The sequence below is a fragment of the Triturus cristatus genome, chromosome 3_1, assembly GCF_964204655.1.
Source record: "Triturus cristatus chromosome 3_1, aTriCri1.1, whole genome shotgun sequence".
Lineage (NCBI taxonomy): Eukaryota > Metazoa > Chordata > Amphibia > Caudata > Salamandridae > Triturus > Triturus cristatus.
Window position 1 is genome coordinate 851,486,363 of NC_140583.1, and position 21,013 is coordinate 851,507,375.

Below are 21,013 nucleotides of genomic sequence, written 5' to 3' on the forward strand. Positions count from 1 at the left end.
AACATATTTTAGTTGCAGTGGATTCGTGCACTAGATTCCTTTGGGTTTGACCGCAACGTAGTGCTGATGCTCAAAATGTCATTCGAGATTTCCGTGTCTTTGTCGGGACATTTGCCTGCGGCACCTTCCACTCTGACCCAGGTCCAGCGTTTGCCTCTAAGGCTCACAAGGACGCGATGAAGCCACTGGGGGTGCTGGTGCAATTTTCGTCTCTATACCGGCCTGAAGGCAATTCTGTAGTGGAGCGAATGAACCGAGACTTAAAGAAATCTTTGACAGCTAGAGTTTTAGGTACTGGCAGGAGTTGGCTGACTCATTTCTATGGAGTCCAACGTGCTCTAAATAATCTTCCCTAGAAGATCTCTGGGTGGGCAGACCCCATATGAAATGCTCTTTTGCATCAAAATGATTGTGCCAGAACTTGGTCTAGACGTTGCAGCGGCTGCTGCAACCATTGACGTAGATAACCACTGTGCTATGTTGAAGGGTCTACAAAAGACTCGAGATGCTCTTGCAAAGGATCACTTGTCCTCGTCCACCAATGCAGCAGTGCTGGTTCCTGTAACTGTCTGGCTTCCTAAAGTTAGTGATCTGGTCTGAGAGAAGTTGGAGAACAAAAAAATGTGGTCTATCCTATTGTGCACCGGTCCCAGTTCCTGGATTGCAGGGTACTCTTACTGCGATTTTACCTCCACTGTCTGGTCGGAAGGAGAATCTGTTCATTTCCATTAAACATGTCAAGTTACACCATTTGGCAAATACTGAATAATATGCCTAGGAGCGTTCCTCGATGGGATGTTTCTTTGCACCCTATGTCAGCCACAACGAGCCCTTTGCAAATGGGATGACAAGTGGAGACCTTCGTTGATTTGTTGCCTGTTTTATCGTCGATTTTCAACGCTATGCATCATGACTATGCTTCTCTGCTGTTGGAACCTACCGTTGCCGTTCCCGATACAACGCTGCATTCAACATTTAATGCTGATCAGCCCCCATTTTTTCGCCAGGGTGCTAGTGGTTATTATTTGGATAGAGATACATTTTCTTCAAATTCTTAGTCATCTCCATCGACTACCACTGAGGCGGAGCCCCCAAGTCAATTTTCAATGTTCTTTTCCTGGTTTTGAAAAATGTATCTTGTTTCCCCCATGGACATACATATGGATGGTGCTTACAATGGTGTTCCTCTTTATATGGATTGGGTTTGTGACCATTATTTACCTGAACGGTCTGCTGTCCATTCGGTCAATGGAAAATTGGTCCCACATACTTTGTCTCATAAAATGAAACAGGGTCAACCCAACGTTAACATCTCAGCGTTTCTAGTCAGTGATGGCATAGTTTGGGATAAGATTCCATATGAAATTTGTCACCCGACTGAGACCATACGTCTTTCGTGTTTCCTTAGGTGATGTCATTATACCAGGAATGCATTCTGATGACTGGGAAATTAATGCAGTGTATGCACTGTTATCAGATTTACGATATCGCACTGCTTTTGAAACTGAGGATTTATATTAGAATCCTGCTTATTATGCTGATTTTTTTTTTAACTTCTGTTTTCAACATTATGGTCATAATTTTTTACATAAATCTAATAAACTCTGAACTCAGGTGAATTACACACAATGGGAACATTGTCCTACACCTTCTCAGGGTAGTTCACAAACACAGATGAAAAAGTTTTTCTATTTTTCTGTTTTTCTGGTTATATTCTCTCAGACCCAAAGTCTTATTATTTTCGGTTGAATGCATCAACACAAACGAAATTCACGCTGACCCATATTAAAATGGTATATCCTTCAACTTTCATAACCAATTTATTCTTCAAAGGTTATGATTATTGGAAGGACATGATTTGAATGGGGTACCAAAGATTGGCAGGTGCAGGCTACTGGATCGTTACACCGTGCATGTTTTGATACCATCTCAGCTGATATTCCTGAATCAGACTGTACAACAGACTAATTATTTTGGTTTAGCTACTGAAATAAATGTAAACTTTCCTTCATTGGTATCCTATGATACCTGGCAGCAATATACGAATTCTAATCTGGATGATTTGACTACTATGGTCCAGAACGGCACCTTTAATTCGTCCACTATTAATCCCTTGGGTTGGTTAATAAATGGCCTCTCAATACTAATGCTTGCTAATTTCAGGTGCATCCAGTGGATTTACGCTCAGTAGAGCAGACCCTCGTTTCACATTCGATGACTACATACTCTATAGGTAAATTGTATCAGCAATGGTTGCAACATTCTGTCTACTTTGTCATCTGTAAAACAACACCTCTCACTTTTATTGGGTGGCATCGATTTGGCTGACTTCGTTTTAGGTCCAAAGTCACCTCACCTTAAATGGTTTGCGTATGCAGCCTATAATGAGTTTTGGAAACTGTCAGATGGAAGCCGCGTTCTGCTTAAGACAAATTGATCAAGACAATTTACGATTTTTTTTAGATGTGGTTGATAACAGTATTCATACTTTGTCTTCACAAATTTGCACATTGGATAATATTGTTCCATCTGTTATTGACATTGTACAGAATGATGTATCTGTGTTGTACCATGGTCAGAATCAATTGCGCTCTGTAATGCAGTTTGGGTGGACGTTAGGAACGTAAAAAAATTGAAAGTCCCATGGGATTATTTGAACACTACTGCCCTGTTTTTGCCTTTCAATCTGACCGATCAGCAAAAGCTTATGTCCATGAAAGATTCCACATACACTCTGTTACATATTGAGGAGCTAGACCAGCTGCCCTTCTCTATAGCGGAGACTGATTCTTCAGTATGGTTAATACATGGGGTTATATCTTTACCCACTTCCCTCTTTCAGTTCACTGCATGCATGAAACATTATCCTATAGGTAGGGTTTGATCCCCTTGGTAGTACTTTCCTGAACAAAGTGTGGTCCTTACCATTCACATTTCAATGTCAACTTGATGAAAAGGAGGTTTTCCTAACAGGGGTGGACTGTGATTCTACAGTGGGACATGCTTTAGTATGCATACAAGTGAAGCTTCACGGCGTTAGCGACCTCACAGCCCCTAATTTAGCCTATTTCCTAAAAGGAACACCAGTCCCTTCTGTTATTCCCACGGTAACTTTGCTTTCAAACGGAAGTTATCTTATCCTGAATAACCACAACACCTGAGGCTTGCGGGCCGGCATTCTGTATATAGTAACTGTTTCCCAACGAGTTACTTGTTGTAGCAATGTTCTTTTTCCGCCCCCACACAGAAGTGTTGTTAGTTAGCTGTGGCTTTCCATTCCTGCTCTGAAAACAGATTTCAATAAACTAAGCAGACTCCAAGCGCTATTGTTTCAACGAGAATTCGCTCTCACTTCGGCTCGAGAGACCTTCGAATTGCAGGTGGCTAGAACATCTAGTGAGATGCAGTCACTGTTAAATACGAATCTCCCACTACATTTTGAGGAACTGATTCATCAGCTATTTAATGCGTCTGATACTGAAGGCCTTGCACATTTTTTTAAACTTGTGTGATCCAGACTTGTGATCTCTTTTCAGACGATTTTTGGAGTAATACCGGCTTTTATTAATTTTATTTTTTCCAACGCCTTCGGAGGGTTTCCACTGATCCTCTTGCTGGCGTGCGGTGTGCTGGTACTCCTGCTCTGCAATGGCTGCCCTTCATGTGGTCCTGCACAGACCTGGCCACTTGCATTAACGTTAACAAATGCAACAACCTTTTGGGTGCTTGCCATTGGCGACGCTCGGTGTGAGTTATGGACTTGCCTTTCGTTTCGCCTACTTCACTTGCGTGCAACCTGTGTACTATTGCCAACGTTGCCCTTCCTATTGGGCCTTGGATATCTGCCTCTCAAATACATCATGCGCTGACTTGGTTAATGATCTGTTGGTGTGTCCATTGCTGGCCCATGACCAGGCCTGTTCTGGGGGCAGCCGTTTGATGCATGCGGCTGCACTTGGAGTTATGCCAGGCTGGAATACTTGTGGTGATGCACAGCGCCGCTTGCAACAGAGTTTCATCGAATATCATGCAAGTTGGCCGTATAAACACCTGGAGGCATTGGATTATGAGGAGCATGTGTGTTCATTCGAACTGCTCAACTGGATGGCATCCTTCTTTTGCTACAAATGACAGGGATGACCTTTTGGAATTGCTTGCATTCCATGGTGCATATAATCAGGTAAACTTTCCGGATTCGCCTTAATTTTTTAAAATTAATATTATAATTTGGCATTTTTACTGCCGTGTTTGGCTCTGCTTACCATTGCACTTCTGTTTTATCTGTATGCTACAACCTGGCCAAGGGGAGGGTGTCACAAGGCCGATAGTTACATTTTTGACATCACTAAGTTAGCATAAGCCCTGCAGCCATGATGTAGCTTTTGCACACAGTACTACAAAGCTTTATTTTTGCAAGACTCGGTTTATGCCGCTCACATGAGAACTGTTTGCTGTGTTCATTCTCTGCCTGTACCTGGAGTTTAGTCTGAACATTGTGAGCAAGGTCGATAAACAATGCCCCTTGTTGTTCTGTTCAGGCCCCATCACCTAGACAAAACAGCTGCTGCTGGAATCTCGTACTTTGTTACGGGGATACATGTTTAGGTGAAACACACTTGGCGAGGGACCCTTCTTTCCAGGGCGAAGAACAACACGCACCTATGATGTAGAAATACCATAGATGGTCTAAGGCATGGGATCTGCTGACAAAGCCCAGAGATCTTCTATTATATAATACTTCTATCCAAGGGGAGGGAGGTTAGGCTCTATATTCCTTTCTCCATTGTCTTTATATGATGACATCTTTCTTTAGGCTATATGGCCTAGCTGCAATGTTAACCATATTCGTGTTATACATTTTTCTGCTTATTGTGGCGCATAAATTGCATGTTAAAGCACGATAGTTAAAATAAACATTTTAAACTATACATATCTCTGTCAGATATTTTTGTGGCATTGTACGAGAGTGTGAGCAGAGGTGTGTGTGGTTACTGCGATTCCTGAGAGATACTGTAGTATTGTGTTCTGGGGTGTCTAATCATTTGCTTCTCCATGTGTGTAGGAGGGTGAAAGACACTAAAGCTAGTCGGCACAGGGCTCGTGGGAACTAAGGCGGTAGGAAGGCACAGTCCCTATACACCGAGGCCCCATAATCCTACGCTTACTTCTGTGTTTGTGCAGAATCCATTCAACACAGTGACATTGCTCTTCTGGATGTGCGGGCCTACTACAGGACTGCACATCTGATAACCGTCAATGATTGGATATTTGCACCTCCAGATCATTCGACCTATAAGGTGAAGTGGGCAGAGTTGCTTCTGTGTTTACCTCTGCATTACCTGCATGGGGTTGGGGGTTAGCAAACCGCTGCCGGCAACACAGGCGGTGGTTGAGGCTTGGAGTAAGTGCTCAGGGTGAGCAAATAAGGTGACCTGGGAGACACCCTTGTGGCAAGGAGGGGATGATGCTGGAAGTGGGAAAGCTGAGAAGATTTGAAGTCTGGGACATGATGGGCATTGCCAAGATTGAAGATATTTTAGAGGACTGTGATCTGATTCCCTTTTCCTCTCTTAGAAGAGAATTCCAGCTCCACCAGAATCAGTGCTTGAAATATGCACAGCTAAGCCATGCATGGATCTCAGATAGAATATGGATTGTAGATATACCAAAATACTCCCTGCTTGTAGGTAGGCTACGGTGGGCGAGCTGGGGAAGGGGGCGGTCTCCTTCACATATAAGACGTTCAACAACACAAGCCCGACACACTGCACCCGTTGAGGGGAAGATGGGTGAAGGAGGTAGGAGACCTGGACGACACAGACTTTGTAGCTGCCCTAATGTATCCACAGGCGGTTCCATAAAATCCAGGTTACAGCTGATACAGTTTAAGATACTCCACTGAGCTTATTATGACAGAGCCAGGCTTCATGGAATGGGAAGAGTGATGTCCCCAGATTGCCTGCAGTGTAGCGAGGCATGGGGCAATTTCATGCACACACTGTGGGGGTGTCCAGTTATCCACGCTTACTGGGTTAGGGTGATGCTGGAACTCCAGGCCATCCTGGGTGCTTACATTCTGAACGAGCCGAAGTATGTTCTCTTTGGGGTTCCCACTGAAGTAGATGTCCCACAGGATAAGCTTCTCTTTAGTGTCTCCTGGGCTGGTGGTGGTGACGAGATATGGCCAGATACTGAGGAGTGCTGGAGGCCCCAAACCTACGTGAGTGGATGACCGGAATGGGCATGCATAGGACAGCAAAAAAGGTGACCTACAAGAGCAGGGGGAGGGGTTTCCTTGCAAATTTCATAAAATATGGGTTCATTAGATTAACCATTATAACCTGGGCCCAGTAGATGGCGATACCAGACCTTTGGGGCAAGTAGCCCAGTGTGATGCCTAGGATGTTTTTACATCTGCTGTATGTCTGACCGTGTATCGCTTGAAGCTGTTGGCCTTTCAGCTTACATTTATTCAAGATACGGCGGTGCTTGCTAATCTCCCTGAGATGTCTGTTGATGTTTATTGATTTCTGCTGGTAAGGGTGCGGTATAGCAGCCGATTGTGCTGTTTGCATATATATATATATATATAATGAATAAATATATATATTTTTTAAGTACAAATTCCGACACAGTCTCCAAAAATATGTTCCTGCCAGCCAGTTAAATGATCAACTGCATGTCATGCTGGGATACTAAACACCCAATAGACCCTTGCTCTTTCATGGGATACTATTATTTGTGGTTAGATTTTCCAGATTATTGAATAAGACAACAAATTAATGTCAATTTTGTCTGACATTAATTCTGTAACATGAGCATTCTGTGCCTTTGATCCCATTAGGATTCATTATCTTTGCATGCGATGCTGATAGATGAGAGACCACATTTTGAATAGTGGATTCTGCACGTACATTAAAGTGAAGGGTTGTATGCCTAATTGGTTATTTTTTTGATAAACACATCTTATTGGTTTTAATGACATAGAGTAAACGAGCATTGCATAGCCAATAGGTCTCGCCTTTGGGACCTTATAAGTGTTTAGCCATGCAACGGTTGATGATGTTGCACCAAGGATATTGTGCTGCATAACTAAATACTTATAAGGTCCCAAAAGCGAGATCTATTGGCTATGCCAGTTCTGGGTGTCCTAGACATACCAGTTCACCTGTCTTTCACTCTTCCGCCATATTTCTTCCGACCTCTTTCTGAAACCCCCCCCAGCTGCATATTACACACTTTCCCACAATTTCAATCGACGCATATGCAGCTATCTTGTTGAAGTAGACTTTTGTCTATGCAAGCTTTGCAGTGTATTGGAAAATACCTTTCACTGTAATCGAACTGAGCCTAGATGGAAAACTATGGCCCCTTTTCTCTTTAAATTTACCTTTGGTAAGTTTTTAATAAGCAGAGGCAAACCTATATCGAGTTTGTTTCTGCAAGTTTACCTTGTGTGACATGAATTATTGAAGCAGTCCCAATGCTCACACAAAGGCAGAGAAAGCATAGCATTTTGCGTAGTTCATGGAGTGTGGCTAGAAAAAGGAAGCCTCGAACGCACCCCGGACTTCTGCGACATAATCAGTGAGCATCACACTACATGGTTTATGGAAGTCCACGTCTCTTTACAGGTAGTCTAATGGCTGGATTGCCCCGGGGCTGTAAGTGATTCATTCTGCCCTTTCTGTGGTTTTCCGGTTGCGCGCACATCTCTTCCGCAGGCACGTGACCCACGGTGTGGCCTCCCAGTCACAAACACAGCTCTTCCGCAGGCATGCGACCCATGGCCCTATTGGCCGGCGCTCCGAAGAGCCTGTTTGTCCTCTGTCTTCTGACAATCCCTGCCTAAGTCCGGGTGAGGGCCTTGACAGAGGACGCCGGAGTGGCGGAATGCATGGAGAAACACGTAACCAGGACTAATGTCACGCTTAATGTGCATTGCCAAACAAAGCCTTCGTGCAAGATTTATATGCTAATTAAGGACTTCTCAGGATCCCGCAGTTCCATAAAGAGATTTCCCTACAAGCGGTCCCGAGGGGCTGCCAGATTTCTCCCACCGTTAATTCATCACGCCTGAATGGGAGAGATCGCTGAAGACACACAGTTTAGAAAACACATACAGCAACAAAAAAGTTCATTTCACATGCCCCGACAGCAAGTGCGCGCACAATACAAACACAAAACGCGAATCCACTACTATTTTAAACCCCGCAGCGCTGCCATTCTGTCACTGAAGACCGTGCGGGATTGGCATGCTAATGCCTGTACTTCAGACCACCGGCATTTCCACAGTGTCAGATTGCAGCTTTTCCACTTACATTAATTTTACATTATCTTCTTTCACTGGCAGCCGGGGAGCTAACAGGCAGTCCCCTTAGGCACAATCTGAAAGGGAAAAAAAACTGGCTCACTATAGTAGAAGCAACAGCCATTGCTTTATGCAGGGATGACTGTTAACCAAAACAGTGTCAGCGGAGATCGTTAGGGCTGTTCAATAGGCCAGACTTGGTATTTGTAAATCTGTTCACCCTTAGCACTGTTGCTATGAAATGGACGGAAGTATTCACCCTCACGAACCAGGAGTGTTTTCCTAGCTTGGAAACTATCTTCGGTCTTCTGGAAAAGGGTCTTCAAATCAGAATGTCTCTGCCTCTATCTGGAATTCGATTCTGAACTGCATCAAACAGTGAAAAATGTGACAGCCAATCGGAAAGCTAGTTTTCGTTTACTGACAGCTAAAAGGACCATACTAAAGGCTTGGCAGCCACGCAGCCTCTGAAAAAAGCTGCAATTGTTTAGAAAGAGAAAGCTGTGTCCAGGAAGTACAACGCAGTCGCCGAGGAGATACCCTTAGTCGACCCGCCAGCTGCCAATTCTTCCCTGTGCTAATTTTCACGTACAGTCTCGGAAAGTAACACTGAGTTGAATTTGCGTGCGGCAGGTCCATCGCTTCCGGGTTGGCTTAGATTGTCATTTTCAAAACTGCTGAGTGGCTGAACTTTGCAGCATCAGTTTTCAGGAAGAGACCAGTCTCCTCGCCGCGGTGCTGCTGTTAGCGAAGGAAGTGATCTGACAGTCCAGCCCCGGGGAGATACTATTTTCTTCGGTACCGTTCGGTGTGTTGAATTAGCCTCTAGCTATGTTGCATTAAGCAGCGCACAGTAGGGGCTTCTGGCGTAGGAGATGACGCAATAACAGGGTGAGGTCAGTGGGAACTGCTTGTGTGGGAGCAAATGCGCAAGGAGTGTGGAAGAAGCATTCACCAAGCTAGTTTGAGCATGCTTATTGTGTGGCAGTAAGGAAAAGCCCGGGAGTTGTGTGTGTGCGCGCGCGCGCTAAAAGAAAAAAACAAGCGCTCGAGCAAGTAGGAGGTGAGGGGGGAGTGCGGCCGAGAGCAGGGACGCACAGCGCTTACCTTCGGGAGCGAGCGCGATAATTGCAACCAGATGGCGGCGCTCGCTCCCGCAAGGTAATCGCCAAACGTGCACGCGTTGCCTTTCAAAGCAATGCAACGTGTGCACGTTTTTGCCTCAAAAAGGGAATCGACGGCTAAAGGTCTCTTTCCTATGCAGCGCATGCGTGCTGCATAGGAGAGACCTAAAACCAGAAGTACAACTACTGCTTCCCTTTTCGTGCCCCTGTTCTCCTCCCACTTCCACCTACAGTTGATAAAAAATATCCACAGATCCAATTACCCTAAAAATTATGTTCATATTGCCAATCCGTCTAAACTCTGCAGACCGTTATCTTCTCACAAATTTAATCTCCCAACTGTTTTTTAGGTCTCGCTTACGATCCAGCGCATGCGCTGCTTCGCCTTGGCGAGATCTATAGTTGTTGCTTTTCTGTCCGGCTTCTTTGGAAGCGGGCTTGGTGTCCGCCCTGTCTCCCTTAGGCCCTGCCCACTCGCCTAGCGTTGCAGCGTCTCGTCACATTGTGTCCTTGCTTCATGAGCATTGTTTCACTGCAGTGATGTGTGGACATCAATGCAATGTAAGCATAGAGTGAACAACTATTAGTGTAATAAGTGGTGCTGTGCTGAGGTCAAGATACAGTGTTTTGTGACCAATAACCGCACTTTTCCCATAAGTGTCAGGGGCAGAAACTTCAACATGAATAATTCTGATAAAAAAGTCGTGTCAGAGTATTGGTGTGTCTGGCTAGGAGGTGGAGAGAAAGACTAATGTAAACACCAAGCACTTAATTTAAACTGTAAAACCGGCCGGGTCACTTCCAATGTACAACAACGCTTGTAAGTTTGGAACACAGCTGTCAATGTTGTAGCAACACTTTAACTTGCCCATTTGGGCTGCACAGCTGCTAACAGAGACAGATCTGGACTAAGGCCCATTCATAGAAGGGTCAGCACTGTACTGCAGGTCTGGCTGGAGGCTGGGGTGTACCAGCGCGGTTCGGTGTGTAGCTGTGACTGCATTATGTCATGTCATGCTTATTGCTTTCCATTTGTATACTTTTGTAGCACTCTCGGCACACCACGCTTTAGCTTTAAACATCTAAAGCAGGGCCTGACGCAAAAACTACTAAAGCAAATACATTGAAAAAAAATGCGACTGCCACCTGCCTTTTTTACAATTAATTACTTGTGTTGAAATTGTTTTCGAACAGGCGCTGGACACACTGTTTTAAAAAAGCGGCCGTTTTTCCCAGGTGTGTTCCTAATACTAGGGTGTGACTATAATTGGCGCAAAAGAAGCTTCTTGAGAGATATGTATTGATTGACCTACTCTAATATATTCCAGGTAAGATTACAGTTTTGAATTGCAAGCTGCAGACACGTCTGGATAGTTGGGACACACTGCAATGCCCAGACCCTTTCATGGGAGCGTGGCAGTTGCCACCCGATTCCTAGAGGGGGTATGGACGTCCTTCAAGGCCATTAATCACATCATTGGACACAGTTAATGGATGTGAAAGCGCGACCTATGAAAGAAATAGCATTCGTAGGTCAGGGTCGAGTTGCGTGTGTTCAGCTGTGCATGCAAGATGGCAGAGTAGTTTGTGTGCTTGTGTTTCTGTTATTTTAAGAAGTCGTCACTTGAGTGCCCCTCCTCCCCCCAAAGTAGAACTCCACTGAAGTGAATTAGGAGAACTTGTCTTGTACCCAGGTTCGTTCGTTAAGATTGATCAGCTTCCTTGTGTGCAACAAAATGGATTCCCGTTAGTCCTAGCTGTAGTTGATAAAGTGGAATATCTGAGTTGTGTGCATGCGAGTGAACATTTTGTTGTTTGTGCATCCTCATTTGTGTTGCATACTAGCCCTGCTTTGTGGCCACAGTTTGCTCGTGTTTACAGTATTTATTCAGGAAGGGGCAGGGTTGGATTGGGATTCAAAATCAGCCCAGGCACGCTAAAAACAAGCATTTGCAATGCAATAGGTCTCGCATTTGCGACATTTTAAGCTATTGGCATTGTAAATGACACTGCCTTTTATTTATCTGTTTTTAAAATCAACACATAGATAAAGGCTTTGTCATTTACAATGCCAGTAGCTGAAAGTTTCACAAATGCGAGACCTATTGCATTGCAAATGCTTGTCCTTTAACTGATGAAATGACTTAAGTACAGAGAAGAAAAAAAGAGGAAAATCACCAAAAAGACAGCAGAAAGTAGGGTAATGCATAGAATTGTTTTGGGGTTACTGTGGTCTGTACTGGCTTAATGTGAATATTTTGATAGGATTTGCATTTTCGGCAGGGATTACAAGGAGATTTCACTTAATTGGTTACAACTGACTATCATGTTATGGATCTTGCAGACTAGTAGACCTCCTTAGCTGCAGAAAAAGAGGCAAGTATTAAATGGGAGCAGGTTGACGACTTTTATGAAGACATTTTTTTTTTTTAACAATTTTAATTAATGTTAATTGTACACCTCATGTCGATACAGGCATCACTCTCGCAGATACAATTGTAACAACATAGCTCATCTTACAACATCATTGATAGTACCGTTCTGCATTTAGGTCTAACATTCCCACACCCCTCATTATACATCGTAGAGTCTCCACCATCCCCTGGTGCCACTGCCCCATATAGCGTTATGTTGCCAATGTTCTATTCGCTCAAGTCCGAATCCGAGTCTGCTAGAGGGGGTTCACATATATTGCCCCTAAAAGAGTTCCATTTTCCCCAAACCCGCTGCCATTTCCGGGGGCAACCCCTGTTGATACAGACCGCCCTTTCCGCGATCATGGCACCGTCCAGGTCTCGACACCACCGCAAGTGGGAGGGGATTGACTGCGCCCCCCAGTGTTGTGCAATATTCCTCTTCGCCAGCGCTAGTCCCATGGCTACCCAGGTTTGTTCGGCGTGGTTAAGATCTGTAATGTCTCACACATTCAGCAAACACATCCGTGGCTCAGGGGGGACATCGTGGTCGGTAACCCGGGAGATCGTTGCCATGCCCTCCCTCCAATATACAGTGATGCCAGGCCAGTCCCATATGGTATGGTAGGACGAGCCCTGGAGGCCACACCCCCGCAAGCAGAGTGGAGTATCCGCCCTCCCTATTTTGTGAAGTGTGGATCTAGTGTTGTATATCCGGTGAAGTATTTTAAGTTGCACCAGTTTTATTTTTGATGGGGTCGCCACCTCCCGCGGGGACGCTAGTGCCTCCTGCCATTTTTTTTTCGTCCATTTCCCCCACCTCAGCCTCCCACTTTCTTTTAAGAATCCCTGTGGGATCTTTCTGGTGGTTTACCAGTTTGCGATTTGTCAGCGATATAGCTTTTTTGGCTAGGTGGTCCGTGAGCAATCGATCCTCAAGCGGGGAGGATTCGAGTAGGACGGTCCCCTTAGGTACAGCCTTCCTAAGTGCGTGCTGTATTTGCAGAAATCTGAACTGCTCCGTCCGTTCCATCTGATACTCCGTCTGCAACTGCTCGAACGGGATCACCCCACCCCGCTTCCAGAGGTCTCTGACCCTGGAGATGCCAATGAGGTCCCACCCCGCAAGGATTTATCGTACAAGGCGCTGAGGACTCCCTTCGACCCCAGCATATGCCTGTCCATCCGCAAAGCCGGGTCGTCTTGCGGTCCGTGTAGCCACTGATTAATTATAGTGAGCTGGGAGGCCCAATAGTATAGACGTATGTTGGTCAGGGCGATTCCACCATCATACCAACTCCGCACAAGCTTACAGAGAGCTATGCGGTGCGGCTTACCCTCCCACAGAAGTAAGCTCACCTCTGTCTCAATTGACTGGAAGTAAGAGTCTGGGACCGACATGGGCGTGTTTTGCAGTGCATATAAAAACCGAGAGAGAGCCATAATTTTGAACAAGGCTGCTCTCCCCAGTAGCGTCAGTGGGAGGGAGTGCCAATGCTTGACATCACTCCGTAGTCTCTTCAGGGGCGGAAGCAGGTTGCGTTCAATGAATTGTACAGGATTAGGCGTAATGTTAATACCGAGATATTTAAAATCATCCTCTGCCACTGATATCGTCACTCCTCTGGGCAACCGTGGTGTGGGCCCATGTAAGACATGTGAAGACATTTTAAAGGTGTATAGTACTCTACATTTCAACCTATTGGCCACTGTTTAGGAAGGCAAATGCTGAACCTTTGAAACCATGGACAGTTGGGAGATATTACCTTGTCTGTTAGAAATACCATGAACATATCCAAGGTAAAATAAAGTTGTCAAACGATTCTAAAGCTTCAGCATGGATCAGACTGCTTGGTACAGAGTCAAGTATCAGTCTTACTTGGAATTTAGACATCTTGTGAGTCCAGAAAAATGTAGAAGTTTGCATTTAGCAAAAACCGTGGCAACTAGGGGAACATACTATGTGATATAGAAAATGTGCTGTATTTGGTGCAAAGAGAATGGATTGCAATGTGAAATGAACTATTACGCAAAGTTTTATCCGACCCCATTTTTCATCACTGTGCACTTCGAATCTAATGATTTAACAATAAATGTCCAGTAATGCCTGTTGTATTTCAAGCTGTTAGAATTGTTTCTGTATGTTATTTACAGGTTATTTCTGTAAATATTCAATTATTCTCAATGTTAAAATGTCTTATGCTAAAATCCAGAGTTTCAGTGTTCTTTTTGTAGCATAGTGTCTTCAGTTTGATTATGATGCACATGCTTGGTGCAATTTGAAATTCATACTCCTGTTTTCTTTTTTTGCCTTCTAGACTGAAGATTTGGATTCCCTAAATTTGGCAGAAACTCCAAATCGATGGGAAGTCTTTTCCACTGGTACTACTATTAAGGATGAAGCTGGCAATTTAGTACAGCTTCCATGTGGTACTACAGTGACATCAACTGGGCAATATGTCCTTCCTCTTCAGAGTCTTCAAAACCAGCATTTATTTTCAGTTGCACAAGGATCAGATTCATCTAATGGTACATTATCCAATGTACAGTATCAAGTAATTCCTCAGCTTCAAACAGCAGATGGTCAGCAAGTGCAGCTTGGTTTTACTACATCAGAAAGTGGCAGCATCAATCAAGAATCTGGTCAAATCCAGCTCATTCCTGGCACCAATCAAACACTCATTGCCTCTGGATCTACATCTGGTAATCTTTTGGCTTCAAACTCAAATTTGTTATCTCCATCCGGCCAGGTCCAGCATTCAGGTGGATCTGTCCAGATTCAAGGAGTTACTATTAGTGGTAGTGGTGGGTCAAGCTTTCCTGGACAAGCACAAGTAGTTACAAATGTACCACTTGGGCTTGGACCAGGCAACATCACTTTTGTACCTATCAATAGTGTTGATCTTGACTCTTTGGGCCTACCAGGAGGATCTCAAGCCATGACTGCTGGCATTGATGCAGATGGACACATGATAAATGCAGGGCAGGCTATGGATAGTTCAGATACTTCTGAAAGGACTGGTGAACAAGCCTCTCCAGAAGCAAATGAATCCAACATGGATACAGATTTGTTTGTGCCAACGTCTTCACCTTCCCAGCTGCCTGGAGGCATGGACCACACAGGCATGTTGCAGCAAAGCTCAAATAGTTTGACCTCCAGTCCTAGTGAGCAGGTGCACACTTCTGAACTTCAGGGAAATTACATGCAATCTTCTATCTCTGATGAGGCACACAATATCCAGGTCTCCACAGCACAGCCTATCATACAACTTCAAGAGACTCAGCAGCATAACAGTCAAGCCCAGCTTGTGCAAAGCATTGCACAACAGACAATCCACGGTGTCCAAGGCATATCTCAGCAGGCTTTGCAAAATCTTCAATTGCAGTTGAACCCTGGAACGTTTTTAATTCAGGCTCAAACTGTGACACCATCTGGACAAATAGCATGGCAAACATTTCAAGTGCAAGGAGTCCAAAATTTGCAAAACTTGCAGATACAGAATCCATCGCAGCAGCAAATTACTCTAACACCTGTGCAGACGCTTACTCTTGGTCAAGTTGGAGCTGGAGGCATTTCAGCATCAGCCTCTGTTGGGCAAATGCCAAATCTTCAGACTGTTACTGTAAACTCAATAGATTCTGGTGGAATGCATTTGCAGCATGGAGAAAGTGGTGATAGTCCATCAGGTATCTGTTTATTTTTTTTATTTCTAGACTGTTCATTGTTTACTGTTTTTGCATATCTTTACAGAATTTTGTACCCGTGCCATCTTTATGAAGATAAATGCTGCAAGTAATTCAGGTCTTTGATTTTTCTCAATCTGGTACTTTGGTTTGCTATTACCACAAACCATATAGCCTGTTGTATGGTGTGCTCTTTACTCTTACAGGCACCGTGTAGGAAAGTTTTGGATAATAACATCTGCAGTTTTGTGGAACAAAATATTTATGTTGCTTTCCAAGCTTGTGTGAAATGATGCCCTTGGGCAAATGCTCCATTTCACTTTTCTGGCATCTAACTTAGAAACTAATTGTCCTGAGACTGATAACTAAAGGCTTTACCCAGTCCATTAAATGACAAATGTAATTGGCTGAAATCAGTCAAAGAGAGAAATATTCCCTTGAGTATCAGCCCTTTGCGGAAGAATACTTACTAGTCAATGCATTTTGTTAATAGTATCGCATTATCTGGAAAACAAATGGCACACGTTGTACAGCATTGTGAAAATGGTGGTAATTGTTGTCCAATTACAAGTACAGCCTTGGCCTAGCTGCACACAACAAATGATATTTTTTTCTTTTGTGAAATTCTTTGGTGAGATAGCCATTTAATGAGATGACTTTCCGTAGATCCGGAAGCTCAGAGGAAACAATATTGACAATAAGCAAATGAAAGTGTTTATTTTGTAAAAATAATTAAAAACAACTTGACTGCAGGTTAGAACCATCAAGTCAATCCAGACTGTCTTTTGCCTGGCCTAAAATTACAGAGCATATGGTATCTGCTCTAGCATGTCTAGATTGTTTGTAAATGATAATGCTGCAAGGGCCTGAAATTGGATTTTTGTTTCCAACCATTGAAAACATTTACCTTTTTCACCGTGATCTTTATTTTATTTTTTTTAGAGATTTCTGCTCCATTTGTGTTTTGTATTTAAAAAAAGGGTTTGAAAGTTCTTCTACCAGCTAATTTCTATAAGTAATTTACTGTCTCATGCAAGGGTAAAATGGATACAAGATAAGGCTAAGTATTCAAGTTAGCTGTGACATTGGCAACACAGTGTGATTACCTCCCCCATTTCGGCACTCTTCTACTAAGTAGAAGAGCATTTACCAAACACAGTAACTGACAAAATGTGCTAGAACTGGATACCCTGTCCCTTGTAAACCCCATCCCTCTGCTTCTAAATTTTGCAAAGTGTTTGCTACTTCACGTAACTGAATGATGAAGACTTTCATAGGGGAAAGGAAGTTCCAGAAGACTGAAAATAACCCGATGCTCATCTTCATGGTTGGAACCCATGGTCTTGTTTTATAAATGTGTGGCTCAGACACTGATAACCTCTCAAATGAGAGATTTACACTCCACAAAGCCACGTATAGTGGACTGTGAACTAAGAGCCAAACATTTCTTAGAAAGGTGGAGTGTATCCTTGTGCTAACTAGTAGGAGATGCCATCTGTCCTTTAACCTAATACCATCTGAGGGGAAAAGCAAGCAATCATCTAATCCTGTCTACCCAGGTTGACATTTTCAGAGCCTTGAAAGGTGCACATTATCTGATGTTCTGCCTTCATTGAATCTGGGCTTTAGAACTGAATAGATTAGGCTGTACAGTAAGCCCCTTTTCATGTGGCTGCGTAGACTAATATGAATTATGTTTAGGTTCACTTTAATGTCATCACTGCATATCGAGTTGTGTCCCCAAATTCCTAATGGATTGAACATTTGGTTATGCTCATGAAGAGGCTAAGTATAAAGGTCACTCATTACTTCAAACACATTGCCTCATAACCTTTTTTACAGAAATAAATAAAATAAGGATACATTTAAAAAAATAAAAGGAAAGACATTTCAGGGTTCTTTGGTTTACACAATATGTATTAAGGGCCATAACTCAGGACAGTTGGTATTTTTGTATTTTCACTTATGATCTGAGCTCGAGCTGTTGCCTCAACTGGAGTTGCCAGCTCTTTTTGGAAACCTTTCCTGTGGAAAAACCCAGAAATGCGCAATAAGAGTCCAGCATGATGATATTTGTTCTGCCCTCCTAGTAACCATGACGGAAAGTTTCAATTCTATTAAGGAAGCAGAGGCGAGGATTATTCTGTTCTTTTATTTTCCTGCACAGCAATTTCAATTTTCATCAAAAAAAACTACAAGTCCCATTGTAACTGTAGTACATAGTGTAACTCCAGCCATCCAATCAGCAGTGACCATCATCCTCTAGGGTGCGCCGTTGCTCAGGTCCTTCCTCTTTGACTGCGATCTATTGGACTCCAAAGAATCTTAGTCTGTTTTGGAACCCTCGGGACCTAGAGGAAGTTAAACGAGAACCCATGAAACCATTCACCGGAACATCGAAGAACACAACCTCAAATTACAAAACTGAGGTGAATGCAATCGAAGATGATATATGGAAGAAGAATACTTATCCCATACGAGGATCTCAGATGGAAAGATTGTAAACCAACCTATCCGATAACTCCATGAGGGGGGGGAACAGGTCTCTTTGAGCCTAGGGTGGGAATAATCCTCGCCTCCGAGTCCTTAATAGAATTGAAACTTTCCGTCATGGTTACTAGGAAATTTTTCATTCTATGGTAGGACCGGAGACGAGGATTATGCTCATTCAAAGCTTCTCCACCACCAATGACTCCTTATTCACGACTGGTTTAAAGTAGAATCTTTTAAACATAGAGTCCGAAGACCAATCTGCTGCATTGAGAATGTCTTCCAGTCTGGCGCCCAATGTAGAGGCTTTAAATGCCATAGCTCCTCTTACTGAGTGTGCTCCAAACTGCGAGACATTAATGCCCGCTTCTTGCATCACCCATCTGATCCAATGAGATATTGTTGGTGGTGAAACCGCCTTGAAGGGCTTCCTCAAGGAAATTAAGAGCTGGCGCTCACCTGGAGGCCGATTTTCCTCAGTCATGTTCTTGTACTCCTTAAGGCAACGAACGACACACAGCTTTGGGGCTTTGTCAAACGCCGGATATGAGATGACTCTAGAGTCGAATTTAGTCCTTCGCGTGAGGTGAAATGTAACCCCATCCGGGGTAAAGCTGCGACCTTTAATGTCCAGGGCCCTGACCTCTGATAGCCGCCGACAGGACACCAAGTAGAGAAGCATAGCCAACTTGGCGGAAAGCTCCTTGCGAGAGAGGTACCTGTTAGCCTGCCACGATTGAAACAAGTGTAAAATTTGTTTACATCCCATAAGGTGGAATATCTGGGTTCTGGAGGAAGAGAGAGACTAATTCCCCGCATCAGCTTTCATATGAGAGGGCGTTCTCCAGCTGGTGTTCCGTCGATTGGAAGGTGACCAGCAGAATTCGCTGATCTATAAGAATTGACGGTGCGATAAGGCAGACCTTGTGTCGCCAGAGAGGCTAAGAAGTTCATGATATTCACCACTTTGCACCCCATGGGATCGTGACCGCCCCGAACACACCAACGAACCCATCTGGCCCAAACTGACTTATACCGCTTGTTGGTGCCATCAGCCCAGGCTGCTCCCAACAAAGACTGAGCTGCTGTCGTTAGGCCAGAGATTCTCCAACGATGCCTGAAATCCGCCATGCTACCAAGGGCATTCGACCTTGCTGGATTAACTGGTGTGGCTCGCCCTAAGGGTTCTTCAGGAGAAGAGGATCGTGGGGTAGAAGGTTTGGAGAATCCCAAGAAAGTTCCAGAAGAACTGGAAACCACACTTGAGACTTCCTATAAGGAGTGATCAAAACCAGCTTTGCATGTTGCCTCCTGATTTGCGTGGTTAGTCGCATGATCATAGCGAACAGGGGGAGGCATCCCCCGACTCCTTGGGCCAGTCCTGGAGGAACGCATTCGTCGCTGTCGCGAGCGGGTCCGGCTTCCAACTGAAGAAGCTCGGGAGTTGATGGTCCAACCTGGATGCAAAGAGGTACACTGAGAAGGGACCTCATAATCTGTTGAGGCGCTGGAATACTGGGGGAAGCAACTGCCAGAGACTCGTGTCGGACCAACTGTGGGAGCACCAATCCGCTATCACTTTGGATTTCCCTGGTAGGTACTCTGCTGTCACTGAGACGTTGTGTGCCTGGCAAAAGGTCCAAAAATCTTTGGCCAGGTCTTCCAATGTTTTGGACTTCGTGCCCCCTAGGTGATTGATGTATCGGACGGCCGATACATTGTCCATCTTCAGAAGCACACTGCAGGTTACTTTGTCCTTCGTCGAACACTGGATAGCGAAGGAGCCCGCCATCAATTCCAGGCAGTTAGTGTAGAAAACTCTTGTCTGCTGAACTTTTTCCTCCTGTAAAGGAGTCCCCGCAGCAGGCCCCCCAGCCTGACTTGCTGGCGTCGGATTCTATCACTAAATCCGGCCCGCAATCGAAAATGGCCCTGCCATTCCATGCCTCCATGTGGTTGAGCCACCAGGTCTTCTTAACGCGCACTTCCTCGATCAGGGGAACCTGATTAGAGTACTGGAGGTCTTTGCGAAGGTGCGAGGCTTTCAGGCGTTGTAATGCCCTGTAATGGAGCGGGCCCGGGAAAATCGCCTGGATCGAGGCACTCAAGAGGCCTACGAGATGCGCGATCTGGCGAAGTGAGGTGGACCGACATGCCAACATACGATGCAGTTCCCTGCGGATCTTTGTTATCCTGGGAGCCGGAAGGCTCAAGGTACGTGAAACCGAGTCCACTACAAATCCGAGAAAGGTCATCTGTTTGGAAGGGATCAGGATTGATTTCTTGGAGTTTGTAACAAACCCCAGGCGCTGTAGAAGATCTATCGTCTCTCTCAAGTTCTGTACGAGTTTGACTGGACATTGACCCAAGTAAATGATGAGGCGTAAACCCTCCACCTCTGGTTTGAGAACCTTGGTGAAGCACCATGGGTCCGATGACAGGCCGAAGGGGAGCGAGGTGAATTCGAACACTGTCTTGCCAGATGAACTGAAGGAACCGGCGGTGAGGGGGGAAGATGGGTACTACTAAGTAAGCGTCTTTTAGGTCCAGACGGAACATCCAATCGTCTGGTTGAAGAAGATCCTGAAGTAGATGGATGCCCTCCATCTTGAAATGCCGATAAACCAACCATTGGTTGAATTCCTTCAGGTTGATTACTGGGCGCTGCTCTCCATCTGTCTTGTCGACCACAAAAATATTGCTCCAGAATCCCGTGGGATGAAGTGCTGTTGGGACTACCGCTCCTTTTTGCAGCAATTCGGACACCTCGCGATCGATGAGGGAAACCTGATCGGCTGCAAAAACCAGCGGACGTGGGCGAACCTCTTGTTTGGGAGACCCGTAGAATTCTATATGAAAGCCTTGGACCGTGTAACACCCATGCGTCTCAGGTAATAAGCCGCCAGTTGTCTACGAAAGCCGCCAGCCTGCCACCCACCTCGAGGGGGGATAGAGGAGGAGAAGGTCTCACCTGGGTTAGGGACGTTGTG

At 44.7% G+C, this 21,013-nt stretch overlaps 1 protein-coding gene across 4 annotated transcripts in view; it reads left to right on the forward strand.

Moving 5' to 3' along the window:
* SP3 (Sp3 transcription factor) overlaps positions 1 to 21,013 on the forward strand; it is a 177,312-nt gene that overhangs the window by 31,321 nt on the left and 124,978 nt on the right. For all 4 annotated transcript variants that reach the window (XM_085645274.1, XM_085645272.1, XM_085645271.1 and 1 more), the window contains one exon: positions 14,168 to 15,536. In XM_085645274.1, coding sequence (XP_085501400.1) covers positions 14,168 to 15,536 — 1,369 coding nt within the window. The remainder of the gene's footprint in view (positions 1 to 14,167; positions 15,537 to 21,013) is intronic.